The sequence below is a fragment of the Sinocyclocheilus anshuiensis genome, unplaced genomic scaffold, assembly GCF_001515605.1.
Source record: "Sinocyclocheilus anshuiensis isolate Anshui unplaced genomic scaffold, SAMN03320099.WGS_v1.1 scaffold1425, whole genome shotgun sequence".
Classification (NCBI taxonomy): Eukaryota; Metazoa; Chordata; class Actinopteri; order Cypriniformes; family Cyprinidae; genus Sinocyclocheilus; species Sinocyclocheilus anshuiensis.
The window spans coordinates 1821536-1841104 of record NW_015551044.1 but is presented as its reverse complement, the minus strand read 5'-3'; the positions used below and the strand labels follow the sequence as shown (position 1 = coordinate 1841104).

The 19569-nt window shown below is 37.6% G+C and overlaps 2 protein-coding genes across 2 annotated transcripts; both read right to left on the bottom strand.

The window, feature by feature from the left end:
- Nucleotides 1–4665: 4665 nt before the first annotated feature.
- LOC107661610 (28S ribosomal protein S2, mitochondrial-like) lies at nt 4666–7655 on the bottom strand. Its single transcript, XM_016451274.1, has 4 exons — nt 7569–7655; nt 7214–7327; nt 6524–6653; nt 4666–5412 (listed from the first exon to the last, which is right to left on the bottom strand). The coding sequence occupies exons 1-4, from the start codon at nt 7591–7593 to the stop codon at nt 4878–4880; spliced, it is 804 nt and encodes a 267-aa protein (XP_016306760.1). The 5' UTR covers nt 7594–7655; the 3' UTR covers nt 4666–4877.
- A 5109-nt stretch (nt 7656–12764) lies between these two features.
- On the bottom strand, nt 12765–19136 carry LOC107661608 (protein phosphatase 1 regulatory subunit 26-like). The gene is made up of 2 exons (XM_016451272.1): nt 19026–19136; nt 12765–16335 (listed from the first exon to the last, which is right to left on the bottom strand). The coding sequence occupies exon 2, from the start codon at nt 16266–16268 to the stop codon at nt 12849–12851; it is 3420 nt and encodes a 1139-aa protein (XP_016306758.1). The 5' UTR covers nt 16269–16335; nt 19026–19136; the 3' UTR covers nt 12765–12848.
- Nucleotides 19137–19569: the final 433 nt, after the last annotated feature.

Here is a 19569-nt window from a genome sequence, read left to right as displayed (position 1 = left end):
CCAATGATGATTGAGAGATGAACAAATAAACATTCCTCAAAAACCTGCTGATCATATTTGATACATTTTAACATGCTTTTTCTAAAAACTGATGTATGGGTAATCAAGTAAACCTATGCTGCTTCAGTCCAGTCAGTGTTCATCTTGAAATATTACTATAAATATAAATAGTGCAGATAACAGCCATGTACAGTTGTATGGAAATGGGAAAAAATACGTCTATTATTTAAACTTTCTCTGTTTGTAGGGTCTTTAAGATGAGGTTAAGGACCAATCTTACAGGATTCACATCCCTGCTTGAAACAGGGTCTCATGCTGGTTTGTAAGGGCTGTCATTCATTCTTTACACTGTGGAATTATGGGTACAAAGTGTAGATTCTAGTGCCCTGCTGCTCTTTGCTTCCTCATGACACAGAAACGGCATATTCAGCTGAGCTGTAACGCCTGGAGGAGCAACAAGTGTGTGCGTGTTTTACTTACTACTTCAGCTTGCTGTAGAGTCGACCTTTGACCTCTGTTCAAGACTCTAGGTCACAACCCATGTTACAAAAACACGTTAGAATCTACAATACCCAAATACAAAGAAACATTGATGGAGAATAATGGAGCATTTAGAAAGGGTTTCACAGGCTGACATGGGCACTAACACACACAGAGGTCTGGGTTGGGTTATCCGGCCTCGTTCCAAGCCCCCGGTCCACCATACAGGACAGCAGGGTCGATCGCAAGCCAGTCTGCCCACTTTTAGCACAACAGTGGCATCACTGCCAGAGTTACGTCTCATGGGGCAAAACGCAGAGAACACTCAACTACACACACCTTTACACAAGACTTCACTGCACACATGATGGGTAGCTTGACATTTCACATTTTTCTGATTTGTATATAATTTTTATGCCCTTTTATGATATCGAGAGATTATGTAGAATAATTTAGCATACTTTTTAAAAAATATTACATATAGCTACGTTTGGGGTCAGTATGCTCACCAATGCTGCATTTTCTAAAATAAAAAATACAGGAAAAACAGTAATATTGTGAAATAAAAATTGTAAAATAAAAATAATTGAAAATAACTATTTTCTATGTGAATATATTTTAAAATGTAATTTATTACTTTGACGCAAAGCAGACTTTTCTGAATCATTACTCCAGTCTTCAGTGTCACATGATCTTTCAGAAATAACTTTTCATCAATTTAATGCATCCTTACTGAATAAAAGTATTTTTAACGGAATGTATTGACCCCAACAATTTAATCTAAAATGTCAATTAAAATGTGAAAAATTATGTACAATTTTAAAACTAAAAATAAAGATTTTTTTACATATAGATAACATTATTTACTTCGCATTAGCTTTTTTAACTTCTCTTATCACCTTGAAATGTTTTTAAGATTTCATTTTGGCACAAGTACTAAATTCAACTTATCATTCAACTTATTTTAAGGTGTAACAAAATTAGTCCTTCAGCAGAGACCCACCATATATGCTTAAAATATTGATGACAATTTAAATCCTTACCTGATGGTAGAATATCATGGTGGTTTCCAAACAGAAAGAAAAAGTTCTTCTTTCAGGGTCTGTAGTAGAATTAAAGCATAATTATATAACTCTTTCTTCTTTTTTCTGTAAATTAGACCCCTCACTGGAGTGGGTTCAGTGTGTTTCCAGCTCTTTCCACTGTGATTAACAGCAGTGAGTGTCAAACATATTGCGCCTCCTGCCGACACGAGCACGCTACTGCGTCAACTCAAAAGGCAGCGCTGCTGTGTCCAACAATAAAAATAAGCCACAGCAGTAAAGCATGACGACTCTGTTAGATTGTTAGCATCAGTGTTGGGGGTAACGCATTACAAGTAACGCGAGTTACGTAGACTTTTCACATTGCAGGTCACAGGAGATAGAGTGAAGGTTGTGTTAAGACCACCCACCATTCCAAGAAGATGACCAGATGTGAAATCATCATGTGACTCATTTAAACAAATTACAGTCCTTCTTGTTCACTTGTATAGTGTGCGAGTGGCTCAATCACAAAGTGCTTTTTAAACAATGCTTTAACACACACACACACACACACACACACTGTCGTGCTTGGCCTCACGTAAGCTGGTTTTTGTCTTTTAAAGTAGTGTATATATAATATATTGTATATGTAAAACATTTGAACGTGCGGTTGGAAAATAATCAACAGGCCAAAATGCTTTATACTGTAATAATTTAATTTAACATTATTGTGGTGATGTGAATGTATTTCATTCTAAATAAAAGTTGTTGTTTAAACATTTTTAATTTTCTGACCTGCCTTAATTTTTAAACGACTAACTGCAAATGGAATCATTAGCAATCTAATGTCACATACAGAATATTAGTAATAAATGAATCTCATAAAATAAAGATGTCAATTATATTTCGGCATCATTTATGAATAATGTCATTTTGCTGAATTGGACGTTTGACTAAACACAACTCCTGAGCAGCCCAGATTAAATTGCACTTGTCTGATCTTGTATTTAGTTCTAAATTTTCGCAAAGCTTTATGGCAGGCCATACGCTGACTCGCCTTTTCAATATGTGCCTCAATGACTCATTGTGATTCACAGGTGCAGCTGTTTAATTATCCTGTGGGTGAGGATGGAAATACATCCTGGGCTCTTGTGAGAGGATAAAGTGATACACTGCTCTATATGCTCATCTTGATATTGTGGTTAGATACCTGACATCTGAGTAAAAGAAAACATTTTTGAAGTTCATAAAACAGAAGTGTACAATATTCTAAGAAAAAACTGGTGTAAAACAGGTGTGTTGGGGGTAATGCATTACAAGTAACGCGAGTTACGTAATCAGAGTACTTTTTCAAGTAACTAGTAAAGTAACGCATTACTTTTTCATTTACAAAAGAATATCTGAGTTACTTTTTCAAATAAGTAACGCAAATTACTTATTTTTTTCAAATTTATTGATTGACAGCTCTCCTGTCCCCATGTTGAGAGAAATCAGAAGATGTTACTGTAGTTCTAAAATAGATATGAATATGCATTAATTCATCTCACTCACTCACAAAGAAAAAAAAAAATACAGATTCAGTATTCCTCAAAATGAATACTTTTTATATTAAAAGCAAACAAGCAAGCCCAGCCCAGATTGAAAAAGTAACGTAAAAGTAACGTAACGCATTACGTTCCATAAAAAGTAACTAAGTACCGTAATTGGTTACTTTTTTATGGAGTAACGCAATATTGTAATGCATTACTTTTAAAAGTAACTTTCCCCAACACTGGTTAGCATTTGAAGTGCAGATTTCAGGTCGTTTGCACTGCACAGCAACGTTTTGGAGTTAAACTACAGGCTGGTTGCGCGCAACACGTGGGCGGTTTCAGACCGTTTTTAAAGGGATAGTTCACCCAAAAATGAAAATTCTGTCATTAATTAATTACCCTCATGTCGTTTCAAACCCGTAAGACCTTCGTTCATCTTCGGAACACAAATTAAGATATTTTTGATGGAATCTCCTGTTGCTGAATAGACAGCAAGGCAACTGAAATGTTCCCAGACCCAGAAACGTAGCAAGGAGATCTGTAAAATAATCCATGTGACATCAGTGATTCATCCGCGATTATACGAAGCTACGAGAATACTTTTTATGTGCAAAAAAAACCAAAAAAAACGACTATTCAACAATTCGTCTCCTCCGCATCACCCTGTAGCACCATTTTGGAGAATATCCGCTGACGACGACGTAAACAGCGTATGCTGTTCTGTGTCAGCTGTGTCACGCCGGATCTGTTTCCTACGTTGTTGTGATTTGATTTCATACATTGTTTACATCCAGCGAATATTCTCCATAGCTAGCCTACTGAAAGTATATCATAGCAAAAGTACGTTATCACGCTGTTTCTTTTGCTGATAAAGCAACACAAGTACAATCATTATATACATATATAAAACATATTTTAAATTACTGACATGCAGTTGACTCTTGCTAGTGGTGCCACATTAAAACTTGCATTAGTTAATCAGATGGTTAAAATTCATCCAAAAAGTCCAAATGTGTTTTTAAAAGTCAAACCTCTTCTTAAAGTAATTTGTAAACTGATATTTATGCACATAAGTACATACAATAAACATCACATTTGGATTTGTGAAACTTTATTGGGTTCACATAACAGGTAATCAATGGCAATTAATAAAAAAAACAACAACTATAAATATTCAGTTTGAAATCATTGGATTTTACATTTTCAAATTAAGCTGGACATCTTTAGTTCTGTATGGGAGCCTGGCACTGCCAGAGAATAAAAAAAAATTAAAACTATAAAAATATCTCACAGTTCCGACTTTTTTTTCTCACAATTTTGACTTTTTCCACAATTCTGAGTTTGTATCTTGCCATTCTGAGAAAATATTCGCAGAACTGAAGAAAAAAAAATCGGAATTGCAAGATATAAATGTAATTCTGAGAAGAAAAGTATGAATTGTGAGATAAAAAGTAGCATTTACTGTTTTTATTCAAAAAATTATGAGATTGAAACTCAGAAATCTGAGAAAAAAAATTGTAATGCAGGATATAAACTAAGAATTTAAACTTTTTTCTTGAAATTCCAACTCTTGCAATACCGAGAGAAACAAAGGAAACAACGAAATTGTGAGATAAAAAGTTGCAATTACCTTTTTTATTCTGTGGCGGAAATGGGCTTCCATAGTTCTAGGATGGTCACATGTTTAAAATTTGTAGGTACTGAACTTTAATCAAAATAATACATTAATATGACAGAATTTTTACTTTTTGGACTCATATTTCTACTGAACTTTCTATGCGAGGACAACATCCACATCCACACAAACTCTGATAGAGATGTTGAAGCTCGTTGACCTGCTTCATACTGAGGCTGAAATCCCCTTGAGAAGCTCCATCTGCCTCCTCTTGTCCTTTGCTCTGTTAATGGTCATTTTAAATAGCCGGCAGTACATCTCCATGGCAACAGGAGTGTCATCGTTGCCGGGCACTGGGTATGTGATGAGACTGGGGTTACAGTTAGAGTCCACAATCCCCACCGTGGGAATATTAATTTTGGCCGCGTCCCGGATGCCGACGTGCTGCTGGAAGACGTTATTGAGTGTGGAGAAGAAAACGATGAGGTCCGGCAGCCGGACGCCGGGGCTGTACTGAATGGAGGCGTTGGTGAGCAGGCCGCCCTTCCAGTAGCGTGTGTGAGCGTATTCGCCGCACTCCTGCGCCGTCGTCTCTATCAGGTGACCGAACTGCCGCCTGCGGCTGACCAACAGGATGATGCCACCGCGGTACGCCACGTGAGCCGTGAAGTTCAGCGCCCGCTGCAGGTGTTCTGCTGTCTGCTCCAGATCAATGATGTCTATATCCAGACGAGAACCAAACAGATACGGTCCCATCAGCCTAGACAGAGAAACACACACATTAACATTCAGAAAGAAAGTTCAGATTCTGTGACATTTGTCATGCTTTTTGTATGTATAAGTGTGTGTGTGTGTGTGTATATATATATAATAGAAATAGAAAATAAAAATGTACAAGTGTGCAATGATGAACTGCCTTTAACTGAAAATTGAGTGTTTACTATTGTCATTTTGCATTATTGACACACTATTTTCCTAATTAATGCTGTACAGTTGCTTTGACACAATCTGTATTGTTAAAAGCGCTATATAAATAAAGGTGACTTGACTTGCATATAATATATGTATATAACAGAAATATCAAATATATATATAAATATATAAATGCATAGATTCATGTATGTGTGTGTGTGCATGTATGTATATAAGAAATATAAAAAAAAAATATAAATGCATAGATTAATTTATGTGTAGGTGTGTATGTATGTATATAATACAAATATAAAAAATTTAAAATGACATAATTGCATAGATTCCATGTAGTTTCTCAATTATACACAGTTACAAATAATTTAAAATAAAAAAATGATATAAAATATATAAAAACTGAATGTATTATTCATTATAAGAGTTATATATTATTATAATTAATATAAGAATGATTATAAGAAACAACATGTCACACTGAATATTTAATAGCTCACCTAAAAATGAAAATTCTGTTATAATTTACTCACCCTCATGTTGTTCCAAACCCATAAGACTTTGGTTAATCTTTGAAACACAAATTAATCTGAAAATTTTTTTTTTTTTAATGAAACCTGAGAGATTTCTGTCCCTCTTTTGAAAGTCCAAGTAAACAAAACTTAAATGATCCAACAAGGTTATAAAGGTGTCATAAAGTGAACCCAAGTCTTATGAAGAGATTGCTTTATATGATAAACAAAACAATTTGCCTTTTATTTACATCCACTTGATTTGTTTTAGGATGCCTTTATAACCTTTTTGGATTGATCTCTTTAAAAAAATATCTTTCATTGTTTTTCAAAGATGAGCAAAAGTCTCATGGGTTTGGAAATACATGAGAGTAAGTGAATGATGGCAACATTTTAATTTGGGGGTGAACTATCCCTTTAATGTCAATAACCCACCTATGCCGGCAGCCTTTCTTATGTCCAAGATGGACACGGGCTTCAAACAGGTCCTTCATGGTGAAGAGCTCAGACAAGCGGAAATAATCTGGTTGAGTGAGTGGGAAGTTCAGGATCTTCTCTGTAGCAGCTGAACATATAACACAAACATACAGAAATAACTATGAGCTTTGAATGAATATTATACGTTACAACCTCTTTATAAGAGTCAAGTTTTTTATGTAGTGCTTTTAACATCATCTTCAGTGCTTCACAGAAAAAACACATGCATCAAAGCACATATTTACATTAAAGTCTACATTCCAAATTAAGAGGAATAATTCTATAAGCAAGCTGATTATTTATGAAACATCTGTATTAATTTATGTGAACACAGTTAAACAACAAGTGGATATTTCCAAAATAAAGTTTTTATTCACTATAGTACTGCACTGTTTTATGTATTAATTACTAGTTAATTTTTAAACAATATTTACATTTATTTTAATAAATGGTTTTAAATAAATGTATTTAAATATATATTTTTTCTCTAAACATTTCACAGGGACCCCTGACACTCCTCTGTGGCCCCCAAGTTAGAATTCCTTTTCTATACTATAAATTGACAGAAGCTATATCTTTAGGCCGCTGGGTTTTATATATTCTGTACGCACGCATGTGTAATAATCACTTCATCTCTGACAGTCTCACCGGTGTCTGTCGCTGCTGCCGGTGATTTGACTGCAGCTGCAGCGGAGCTGAATGTCTGTCCGTGACATGAGAACACAGCAGAGACCAACCGAGGGCCCCGGAGAACCTGCCTTACTGAAACCGATCATATTACATTCATTCATTAAACGATACATATATTTTTATCCAAAGTCTGTTGCAAAACTGCTCAGAAAGTCACTATAAAACACTCGATGGTCACGTAATGTTTTATGTCACTACAAAGCACAAGCAAGACGTTATATTATAATGTTGTTAATTGTTACTATAATATGGTTTACATAATAAAATCTACTTTAAGTGCATTAACATTAAATACAAACACGTTTTATTTCACCTCCAGTTAATACACCCGCTGCCATGTTTTCGTTTGAGCTCCGCCCACTGAGCCTAAGGAAGAGTGCAGGATTGTGGGTAATGGTGTTCCATACAGTGCTTAAAACCGTAGCACTGCACACCACACAAACTACAAATACTACAATGGCCCAGTGATTTGAAACGAATAAAAACTTTATTGAAAGAACCGGTGTCAATTTGACTACAATGAACAATTTAAATAACGGAAATAAAGAACGCTTTATAAAATTAGTAACTGAAACAGAGACAAGTAAAAACAAAATATAAAACAATAACTACATATTCTTAAATATTAATTATACTGTACTATACATGTATTCTCCTGAACACGTGACGTGAACCTCATATTTTCCAGCGGCTTCAGTTTACCTGTAATAAAACGAAACATCACGGACAAGTTTCACTTAATGCTTAATAACCATAAAGCATCTAAATACGTTTTATATTAATCTCTATAAACTGAGCCGTCGTTTTATATCAAGTAAAGTAAGCAGAATGCATTATATCCTATATTATCTGTGCAAGTGTATTTACCTGGTCAAATTGACCACAAACTGCAGTCTTCGTTTAACTGTTGTGCTTTCCTACAACACGCACACACACACACACGCACACACACACACACACACACACAATCAAAAACTCAACCATCAGGTAGGCTATATATTCGCTCACATGTACTAGGTGGATCAAATCTGTGTTACACAAGTGTGCGTGTGCAAGTAAATGCATGAGTTTTTAATAGTTTTTTTATGTACCTCTAGCTGCTTTTGAATATGAAGGCGCCTGGTTTGGAATTTCAGACTCCTCTCCTCTGTGTCCAGGGCGATATATGGACTTAACAACAACCCTGGATCTATAGAGGTGGACAAAGACCTGGAGCAAACAAAAGAAACAGATTTACACATTCATACACGCAGTCAGTCTCTGCATCTGTGAGCTGCAAAGACCAATAACCAGTCTGATTGCTGATATTATAAACACAAATTATATACATTCATACATTTGGCTGACACATCTAAAACAGTACTGTTTTTTTTTATTAGGGATGTGTTCACTGGGAATTTAGTGTTACAGGTTTGAAGCAACACATCTATAATTTTACATGCTTTAAGTAAAATCGAAACATCAAAATGTACAATAGAAGCATGCAAACTTTTAAAAAACTTAACTGGATAATAGAAAGCAGTTTAAATTGAAACAAAAATCCTGCTTGTTGTACTGGTCTGATATATCATGCATCAACAACTTCAACCAACACAGTTTAATTAGTCACTATGTGGACACAACAATGTAATAAAATGTTCAATGACAAATAATTAAATAATTTATGTATCACATTACAGCATAAAGAAATCGACAGGCCATTCTTTTTTTTGCGTCCTGATAAGTGTTTAATTACAAACATGAACATTCATAAGGACAGAACTATAAAAAATAAAATAATATTTTGAATATTTGTCAGTCAGGTACATGTGATGCAAGGAAACAGACTGGCATTAGCTTCAATTTAGACATCTGTGAGAAAGGAAGCTACTTTCAATAAAGATACAACACAGAGGAAGCTTTGTAAGATACAGATTAGAAATTCACACATTCATGCATGCTCACACACACAGTATAAGAACCATACAGCCGTGTCTCAAAGTCAATTTTTATTATACATCTTCAGAGATACAGTTTGCGTTTCATTTCTCTGTGCAGAGCAGGGGACCAAAAAAATCTTTTTTTTTTTTTTTTGCAAAATATTTATGAAAACTGGCAATGCCCAGCATAGTCAGCATGAGTCTTTACTTTCTTCTCTTCTATAAACTAAAAATAAATAACATTCTTTTCACATAGGAAACACCTACATATAATAAGCAACAGAAACAGGAACTAAGAAACAGGTGTAGAGAGAGGGATGAGAGAGAGAGAGAGAGAGAGAGCGGTGTGACTTGACAAATGCAATTTGATAAGTATGCAAATATGTGCAAAAAGAGAAAGATGACTGAATTTTGAGAAACTGAGAGAGAGAGTTTCCTCCTTTTAATTTGCAGTCTGATATAGATCTTTGAATGTCGTCCAGTGGTACAAAAATATCCTGGTTATGACTCGAATATAAAGAATTCTCAACTAAGTACATAAAAAAATGTGTTAAAAGGGAACATTGTGAAAAAAACAAAACATGCTTGTTGAGGGCAAGTTAGTATTTCGAAGATTTAAAAAAAGTGTAAGGGTTACGATAACTGCTACTGCCGTTTATCTGTAAACTTTTAATACCGAGTAAATGGCCATTTTTCATACACATTCTATATGTAAACTTAAAGGGTGCCATTTGTGAAACAAGCAGAACAAATTTCTTGATAAATTGTTCATCAAACTGTTCTTGTGTAGACTGTTACTTTGAATTGAATGGCACAATTTATACAAGAAGGGCTTTGGGAACTATTTTAATGGAAATACACACACACGCGCACACACACACACACACACAAAATCAAAAACTCAACCATCAGGTAGGCTATATATTCGCTCACATGTACTAGGTGGATCAAATCTGTGTTACACAAGTGTGCGTGTGCAAGTAAATGCATGAGTTTTTAATAGTTTTTTTATGTACCTCTAGCTGCTTTTGAATATGAAGGCGCCTGGTTTGGAATTTCAGACTCCTCTCCTCCGTGTCCAGGGCGATATATGGACTTAACAACAACCCTGGATCTATAGAGGTGGACAAAGACCTGGAGCAAACAAAAGAAACAGATTTACACATTCATACACGCAGTCAGTCTCTGCATCTGTGAGCTGCAAAGACCAATAACCAGTCTGATTGCTGATATTATAAACACAAATTATATACATTCATACATTTGGCTGACACATCTAAAACAGTACTGTTTTTTTTTATTAGGGATGTGTTCACTGGGAATTTAGTGTTACAGGTTTGAAGCAACACATCTATAATTTTACATGCTTTAAGTAAAATCGAAACATCAAAATGTACAATAGAAGCATGCAAACTTTTAAAAAACTTAACTGGATAATAGAAAGCAGTTTAAATTGAAACAAAAATCCTGCTTGTTGTACTGGTCTGATATATCATGCATCAACAACTTCAACCAACACAGTTTAATTAGTCACTATGTGGACACAACAATGTAATAAAATGTTCAATGACAAATAATTAAATAATTTATGTATCACATTACAGCATAAAGAAATCGACAGGCCATTCTTTTTTTTGCGTCCTGATAAGTGTTTAATTACAAACATGAACATTCATAAGGACAGAACTATAAAAAATAAAATAATATTTTGAATATTTGTCAGTCAGGTACATGTGATGCAAGGAAACAGACTGGCATTAGCTTCAATTTAGACATCTGTGAGAAAGGAAGCTACTTTCAATAAAGATACAACACAGAGGAAGCTTTGTAAGATACAGATTAGAAATTCACACATTCATGCATGCTCACACACACAGTATAAGAACCATACAGCCGTGTCTCAAAGTCAATTTTTATTATACATCTTCAGAGATACAGTTTGCGTTTCATTTCTCTGTGCAGAGCAGGGGACCAAAAAAATCTTTTTTTTTTTTTTTTGCAAAATATTTATGAAAACTGGCAATGCCCAGCATAGTCAGCATGAGTCTTTACTTTCTTCTCTTCTATAAACTAAAAATAAATAACATTCTTTTCACATAGGAAACACCTACATATAATAAGCAACAGAAACAGGAACTAAGAAACAGGTGTAGAGAGAGGGATGAGAGAGAGAGAGAGAGAGAGAGCGGTGTGACTTGACAAATGCAATTTGATAAGTATGCAAATATGTGCAAAAAGAGAAAGATGACTGAATTTTGAGAAACTGAGAGAGAGAGTTTCCTCCTTTTAATTTGCAGTCTGATATAGATCTTTGAATGTCGTCCAGTGGTACAAAAATATCCTGGTTATGACTCGAATATAAAGAATTCTCAACTAAGTACATAAAAAAATGTGTTAAAAGGGAACATTGTGAAAAAAACAAAACATGCTTGTTGAGGGCAAGTTAGTATTTCGAAGATTTAAAAAAAGTGTAAGGGTTACGATAACTGCTACTGCCGTTTATCTGTAAACTTTTAATACCGAGTAAATGGCCATTTTTCATACACATTCTATATGTAAACTTAAAGGGTGCCATTTGTGAAACAAGCAGAACAAATTTCTTGATAAATTGTTCATCAAACTGTTCTTGTGTAGACTGTTACTTTGAATTGAATGGCACAATTTATACAAGAAGGGCTTTGGGAACTATTTTAATGGAAATTCATTCTGCTTGTGTTTCACAAATGAGACCCATCTTAGTCATTCGCTGTTGCGCGGAGGAGATTTTCCTCATTTAGAAACCTCAGGGACTATTTTAACGTTATTGAAAGGTGACTCAGACCGTCCTCCCAGAGGTCAAGGGTCTGAATGATAATGTTGAACCATTGTGGATGAATAACAAATGAATATGCACTGATGCAAACAAAAGCGTTTTCATTCTCTTGGCCTTTACACTCTACAGTCCTTCATACAGTTTAGTACTTAAAGACGCAATTTGCACGTTTGTGTTTAACTTGTAGAAACAAACAAATGATTTCCTTATGGATAGGGTAAATATTTAAACCTGGAAACTATGTAACAAGTAAACTCACCAATGATATTGTCATCTTTTCATAAACCTTCGTTTTTTAATTGCGATTACTTTTCGTAGTCTCAAATAAGAATTTCTCAAAAAGCAAAGTTTGTAAAGCAGGATTCATTCAGAAATGCTGCAGAGAAAATACAACACAAAAACAATAAAAAAACAAAGTTTAATCTCTCTTCATGACATCATGTCTGCTTTTAAATATATTTATAAATGTACAAACATACAAAAAAAGGATGTGGTACACTCAAAGAGTCCTACATGACGTCCCATGGAACCTAAATCATACAGTACAAAAAGTCAGAAACATTGAAATGCAGGAAGAGTCTGCATTTCGTCAGGCTAATGCTAAAATAAAACAACTAATGCTTAAAGCCGAAGGAAAATTTCGGCTGTATGGTTGGGAATCTAGCAAAATACTTGCGAATCACAGATTTGGATCCATAGATCCGCCCAAACCAATAACCAAAACACTCATCAACTCTTTCTAAAGACGTCAACAATTTGTTGAAGCATGGATGATCTTAGAGCATGGATATGCACTCGGATTTGGCAACCATGTTCCCTCAACTGATAAGTGTGTGTGTTTGGAGAGAGGACAGGTAGGTACTCACTGATTATGGGGCTGCGTCTTCCTGTCTTTTGTCTTCTGATCTTTCCTTTCCTCATCTGACTCTACATCTGTCTCATCAACACATTTCTGTTCCTCATCTTCCTGCTCTTTCTCTTCCTTGCTAACACTTCCTCCCTCCCTTTGTCTTGCTCCTAAACATGCAGTGGACTCAGTCGGCTCAATCTGGCTGACCTGCAGGTGGTTTGTCTTTGCTAAGGGCATTGGGAAAGCAGCCTGTACCTGGATTATGCTGCAGCCCTGGTGGGGCTGCAGTACAGGTGTGGGCTGGCACAGGTGCGAAGTGGCGGGGGATAAGTGTGGTCTATCGGAGAGGTGTCGGTCCCTTTTAAGGCGGTTATGCAAGTAAAGTCCCTCTGTCCTGCCCCCACGGGGCGCCGAGATCGAGAGGTCACCAGTGGTGACAGCACAGGAACTAATTTGAGGTTTCGAGATAGGCGAGGGACAAAGAGAACTAATGACATCCTTCAAAGGTATCCTAGTGGCTGACGGTACCCTCTGGCGGCTGACGGCAAGGTCATTACCGTCTGCCGGGGAAAGTTCCTTGACGTCGCTCATACTGCTGTTAACGGGTCTCATCAGGAATAGGTTCTGGTGTTGATGACCTGATGATCGGGGCATCTCTGAGCTCACAGAGGGCGTAGTGAAGGAGTTGGGTTTGATGGTATGACTTGTTGGAGTGTCCTTTCCTGTCTGGGAGCTGCCGTTCTTTGGATCTCTTGGGGTCGAGATCTCAAATTTTTGACTTTCGGTCGTCCTACAACCCATAATGCAAGAGCTGCCAGGTGTCAGGACTGGTCCCTTGTTGAGTTCTGCAGGTGCATCCGCGGATCTTGCAGGTGTGCCTATGGATTCCGCTTGTGCTTCACTTTTGAAGAGTCTACGAGAGGTTGATGCTGAAGCAGAAACTGGAGTTTCAATTAGAATCTTTTGAAGTTCTAGTTTAACATCACACTCCGCAGGTGAGGTCAAGGAGTCTACGGCCTCTTCCTTCTGTTTGGTGTTTGCGGTGAGAGGTGAAGATTCCTTGGCTCTTTCAGCTAGAAATCTCCTGATCTCTTGCTCAATGCTATCATCGCTGTCCACAGAACTGTCGTCGTCTTCTGCATGCAGGCTGGAAGAAGGTATGTCCACATCTTGAGTCTTAGGAATCCCACCATTCCCAGTCACCTTGTCAGGTTGTGCAGGGCTTTTAGATTGTTTGATGTCCTGGACTTCTGATTTGCCTTTAACTGCTTTGCTTTTATGACCCTTGTCATTTTTGGTCTGAATGTTCAGTGTTTCTTTGCCACCTTTCAAGATGCCAGACTTAACAAGCTGGGAAGGTGGGATACTCTTCAGGTCTGTAAAAGGTTTCCGTTTTTTCATAGCATCCAAAGATGAAGCCTCGGAAGGTCTGGCGCTTTTTCTCGCCTTCATGTCCCTCACTTTCTTTTTGACTTTTTTCTTTGTCTTAAGCAAGTCTTTAATTGCGGCATCTAGATCCTCATCACTGTCCAGGGAGCTGCTTTTGTCACTGCTGTCATTTCTCTCTGAGCCAGCAGTCTTTGGGCTGGACATACTGTAAGTGGAACCTTTGTCTTCGAGTACACTACTATCCATACCCTTGCGAGGTGAGGAGTTCTGCTTCGGTTTGCTGATTTTCATGGTGGTTAGACTACTTGAATGGGATGTCACAGTGGGAGTGGTTGAAAGCTCTGGTCTGGTGGAGTCACTATGATTCAGAGGTGTCCCTGGAGGCTCCTCTTTAATATTCAAAACCAAGTCACCATCTCTAGAAAGTTTGCTTTGTTCTTCTTTGAACTTGCGTTTTTTTGACAGGGAGAGCCTCACTGCTTTATTCGTCTGGGTTTCCTTCATCTTCTTCTTTGGCTCTTTGCTTGTGGTGGGATCTCCTGAAGCTGGTGGAGGTGCACCTGTCATTGTCGGAAGCTCTTTGTTCATCTTTGCTTTATGCTCCAAAAATTTCCTTATCTCTTGTTCAATCCCGTCCTCACTGTCAACAGAGCTTTCATCACTTTTATCTGCAGATGGTGCAACAGTGGGGAATGTTGGCATCTGAAGCAAATTTCTGTTAGCAATGCTTAAGTTGGACTCAAACACCTCGGGCATGACGGTTTTGGAGATGTCTAGAATGGCTTCAGCACACATCAGCTCAGCAGTGTTGACCTTCAGGCTGGAATGGATCTGATGTTCAGTGTGGGTTTGTTTTGAGTTTGAAGGGGGTGGTGCACACCCTTTGACTTTAGAGCCCTGGGATGTACACTTGTTCAAAAAGTGGCTTACACCCAGTGGTGTAGGGAGATTAGACTTCTTGGTTGTCAACTTCTTCTTGCTCTTCTTGGACAGTACTTTGAGTGGCTGAGTGCTCATGCATTCGGAAGAAGCGACGGCTGGTTTGCTACGTTGCGCAGGCACAAGTTGGGCAGGTTTGAGAAGACTTTTTTTTTTCTTCTGCTTGTGTTTTTCTTCCTGGAAGCGTCGGATGGCTTCCTCAATACCTTCATCGCTGCTCGATTCAGAGTCCTCCCTTTGTTGTGAAGATCTCAGGGCATCTTTTTCACCTTCCTGTTTTTCTTTTTTCTCTTGCTGGAATCTCTGAATCTCCTCTTCAATTCCATCATCGCTGCTTGAATCGAGCCATTCCTCTTCCTCTTTAATAATGAGACGAGGTGGAGATCTGTCCATCTCTGAAGATGAGGAAGATCCTTTCTTAGCTCTGGGTGGAGGAAGGCTTTTTACAGGCAAAATTTTACTTGTGTCTGCTTTCTTAAAGGGATTTTCTTTGCTTAGCTTCTTCTTCTTGACTTTCTTCTTTAGGGGCTGCGTCCCACTCAAGGCTCTCTGTATATGATTGCTAGCAGTTAGCACCTTACCGCTACTGGAATGTGTGTGTTGTTTAGCAGCATCTGGGACAGTTGGTTCCCTCCGCTGAAGCTTGGGCGCTGGGGGCGAACTTGCCATCGGATCCCCTTTGCGCTTGTGGTCCACCTTCTCCTTCAAATACTCCTGAATGGCCTCCTCAATGCCTCTGTCCACAGAATCGTCACTGTCTGAATCATCGCCAGTATCAGATCTGGCGGTCTGTGGCTTAGTGTCTGCCCCTGTTCGCCGGGATCTCGCAGAAGTGTCCATGAGTCGCATTTGACCCTTGTAGCCAGCCTCGTGGCTGGAATGAGCAGCCTTTTCGGTCTGCATGTTTTCGCTCATGTCCGAAGACTGGGTGCTGTGGAGGCTCTCTATAATCATCTGGATCTTCTGTGGGATGGGGGTGCCGCTAACAGAGGCAAGGTCGCTGTCGGAGGCACTGTCATTGAAAAAGAGAGGCAGGCTGTAGCTCTTATTGGACCTCCATTCCGAGTGAATAGCCACCACCGGAGGAACTGTCTTCAGGAACATTCTAGAAGGTCGGAATGGAAGGGATGTAGGTGCATGGGGAAGCGCCACCAGTGATCTTGTTTACATTCTAAAATGGAAAGAACAGAATGTGTAATTTTAACAACATTAATACCATTTAATTAGGGCTGCACAATAAATCGCATGCGATATTTAACGCGCATCTTATCAGTAAAGCCGTTCTGTAATCAGCGGTAAATCTCCATCACGTGCGTGCTTTCACATTGAGCAGCATTAACTACACAGAGCCTTTGTTCACTGACGAGCTGCGCAAAACCACGTTCATATTCGCGCGATTTTTTGCGCAGCTCGTCAGTGAACAACGGCTCTAAATATCGCATGCGATTTATCGTGCAGCCCTACATTTAATTCTAAAACACTGCATGAAAACATAAGCAGTGTTTAGCAGAGTGATTAGAGCATCATTTAAACTAATAAGGATACATTAAAAAAAAAACATGAATGGTAGGTGGAACCAGGGAGAGTTGAATTTGTTAACAAATTATCTCCAAATAATCACCATCATACAACAATTAAAAAACAACAACATTCACAACACTAATGGATTATAATTTTAATGCAATCAGGTTATAAATATCAACTTACAGAACTGTTATCATCAGCAGATTCTCTTTTTTTATTTGATTTGACATGCATATTTGCTCAAAACTTTAATCTAAAATGTATATTAAAAGAAAGAAAAAAACAGAACTAGAACAATTGCTGACAGGAAGGGTTGTAACAACCTTGGGATAGTGTATAAGCTCACATTTAACAATTAGTTAGCACATGTTTTTGGGACAAATTATTTAAATGACTGATTGTAAAAAAAAAAAACAGTGTTACTGACATTAAAGCAAACAGATGTTACAACATTCCCCAGTCTCCCTATTACAGGCAGCGCTGTCACAAAAATGTACAGAGCCTGGTATAAAATTTATGGTTGGGCTCCCCAACCTCCAGGGCAAATGAGTAGGCCCACAACTCAAATATGGGTCACGGCTGGGTCAAAGACAGCAGAGAAAAACAATTCTAAATGCAAATAAAATATGCAGCCAACCATATAATCCTGTACTTTTAAAAATTTTTAATCAAACTAATTAGTCTTTCACTTGGTGGTATGGCTAATACTAATACAATATTTAGCCAAGTGTTTGTTGTTCCATGTAAACTGGTAAATCACAATTCAATGTTAATAGTAAGCTTACAGGAAGTGTATTGCAATTATACAACATCTAAAAGAGTCTGATAATAAAAATTTGTGGGGGATATTCAGCTTTATTGGCTATTTATAAACAATATAGGTCTATTAAACATTATAAATATCATGTTCTGTAATTTTAAGATTAAGATTTGTAAGATTTAACACCAGAACAGATGTTTCAGTGGCACGAGATACAACCCTGCCAATATTTGTTTATGAACATAGAAATAGCAAACCAAATTGTGTGCGGTTTTTTTTTTTTGTTGGCAAACTATCATTTACGAACAAACAGCGATGTTCGAATCCCAAAATGAGCCGGTTCTTTTTAGTGAATCAAAGACAAACAACACGACCAGTGTAGTCCGCAGTGGTACGAGCTTCGAACGAATGACTCTTATGGACCGATTCTTTTAGTGAATCACTTGTGATTCGGAGCCTTTACTGAATGAATCTGACTCACTGAACTGTAAATTATTACTTTCTTTACTTTTAATTAGCCAAGAACGGCCAGTGTGTTATGTTGTAGTTAAGGTTTAATGTAGTTACTGTCTACTTTGTCTATGTGACAAAAATTATGAGCTTTGAATCAGTGGCGTTTTATATAAATGACTAAATTAAATGATATACATGTATTTTAATATTTAGTCATCTTTATCTATATAGTTAGAATCAATTATTGGAATGATTTACACCACATAAATCCGTGTGAACATTTATTTGTGCTTTGTTACGTTTGCTGAAAGATATAATCATCTGAGGAGAATAAATATGAACAAGAATTACGTTCATTTAAATTACTTATCCGTCTAAAGTACTAAAAGAATCATTAATGGAACTGTTAACGAATCAGAATCGTTAAGAGGAATCAGAATGGCTATATTCATATTGATTCCTATTGCTAATTTTAAGGGTGCATAGGCTACATGCCTCGATACCCGAGCGGTTCCGTAGCCGAGGCCCCTTCGCCGCTTCATCTCCTCAAACAATAAACTCCCGCAAGTTATGACAAAATAACTCCCTCAGCTGTGATGCCACAATGAAACTCCCGCCGAACGAAGACATTGTATCTCCTTTGCACTTCACTGCGAGAAACTTGTAGTGTTTTTGTGCTTTCGCGACCCGCCTTCAGAGCTCCGTGTCACCGGCGCACCGGGCTGTCCCTGCGCGCAGCTCGCGGCTCTGCCTGCACTCTAAACCGGGGAGCGGAGCTAAGAGACACCGTAGTGGAACCAGCGTCTTCCGCCTGCCGGCCACGGTGTCTCCAGCCGTGTTTACACTCGTTTAGTGTCGAAAGGTGGTATGTTAGGGGGAAGCTCGGAAGTCGTGCGTTTAAATGTGACATGTAATAAACCAGCCCTTTAAAATGTAGCAAAGAAAGGGAAGGAGGAAAGCTAAAGTTCGCCTTGAGATGTAAGCGCTGAGACGCTCAAGGGGCCTCTTTACTTCTCGCCGGTTCATTTTGCAAAACCGTCTTTGTATTGTGTCTCTCTAGCGAAAAACATCAGAGAACTAACAGCCCGCTGCATGCAAGCGACAGATAACGGGATGAGGCTCACCTTGCGACTGATGAACAGTTGTTGCGTTTATCTTCCAGTGTTACTGATCCAGCTTTTGTAATTCTTAACACATTTTTTGGAGCGTCCACATACGGGAGCCTCAGAAATCACTTAAAGACACAGTACCGCAGAACTGACTAGAATTGTGTTGTGAAATTAATGTAGTCAGATGGGCATTGTGATTAAATGTGCATTTTTTTTTCAAAACGTTGATTTTTTTTTTGTTATGGTTGATTGAATGGTGAAGAAAAAGAGCCAACAAGTATCCAGCATACATGTGAAAGTTCAAAGTTGTTGAGAGAATGTACACAGTTTGCAGATCTGGAATCTATGGAGCCCGTTTTCGCTATGAGATAAAAATGAAACAGGAAATTATGACTTCATCTCACAATTCAGACTTTTTTCCCCTCCCAATAATGAGATATAAATTCAGAATTGCACGATATAAACTGGCTATTGCTAGAAAAAAGTATGAATTATGAGATAAAAAGTAGAAAATGTTATTTATTTTGTGGTGGAAGCAAAAAACAGAATTACGATATAT

Excerpts from the sequence above, each read along its gene's own strand:
- LOC107661610 (XM_016451274.1), bottom strand. The coding sequence starts at position 7,593 with ATGGCAGCGGGTGTATTAACTGGAG. Across the intron at positions 6,654-7,213 it reads GGCAGCAGCGACAGACACCG|CTGCTACAGAGAAGATCCTG; the intron begins GTGAGACTGTCA and ends TTATATGTTCAG. Across the intron at positions 5,413-6,523 it reads AAGAAAGGCTGCCGGCATAG|GCTGATGGGACCGTATCTGT; the intron begins GTGGGTTATTGA and ends TTCTCTGTCTAG.
- LOC107661608 (XM_016451272.1), bottom strand. The coding sequence starts at position 16,268 with ATGTTCCTGAAGACAGTTCCTCCGGTGGTGGCTATTCACTCGGAATGG.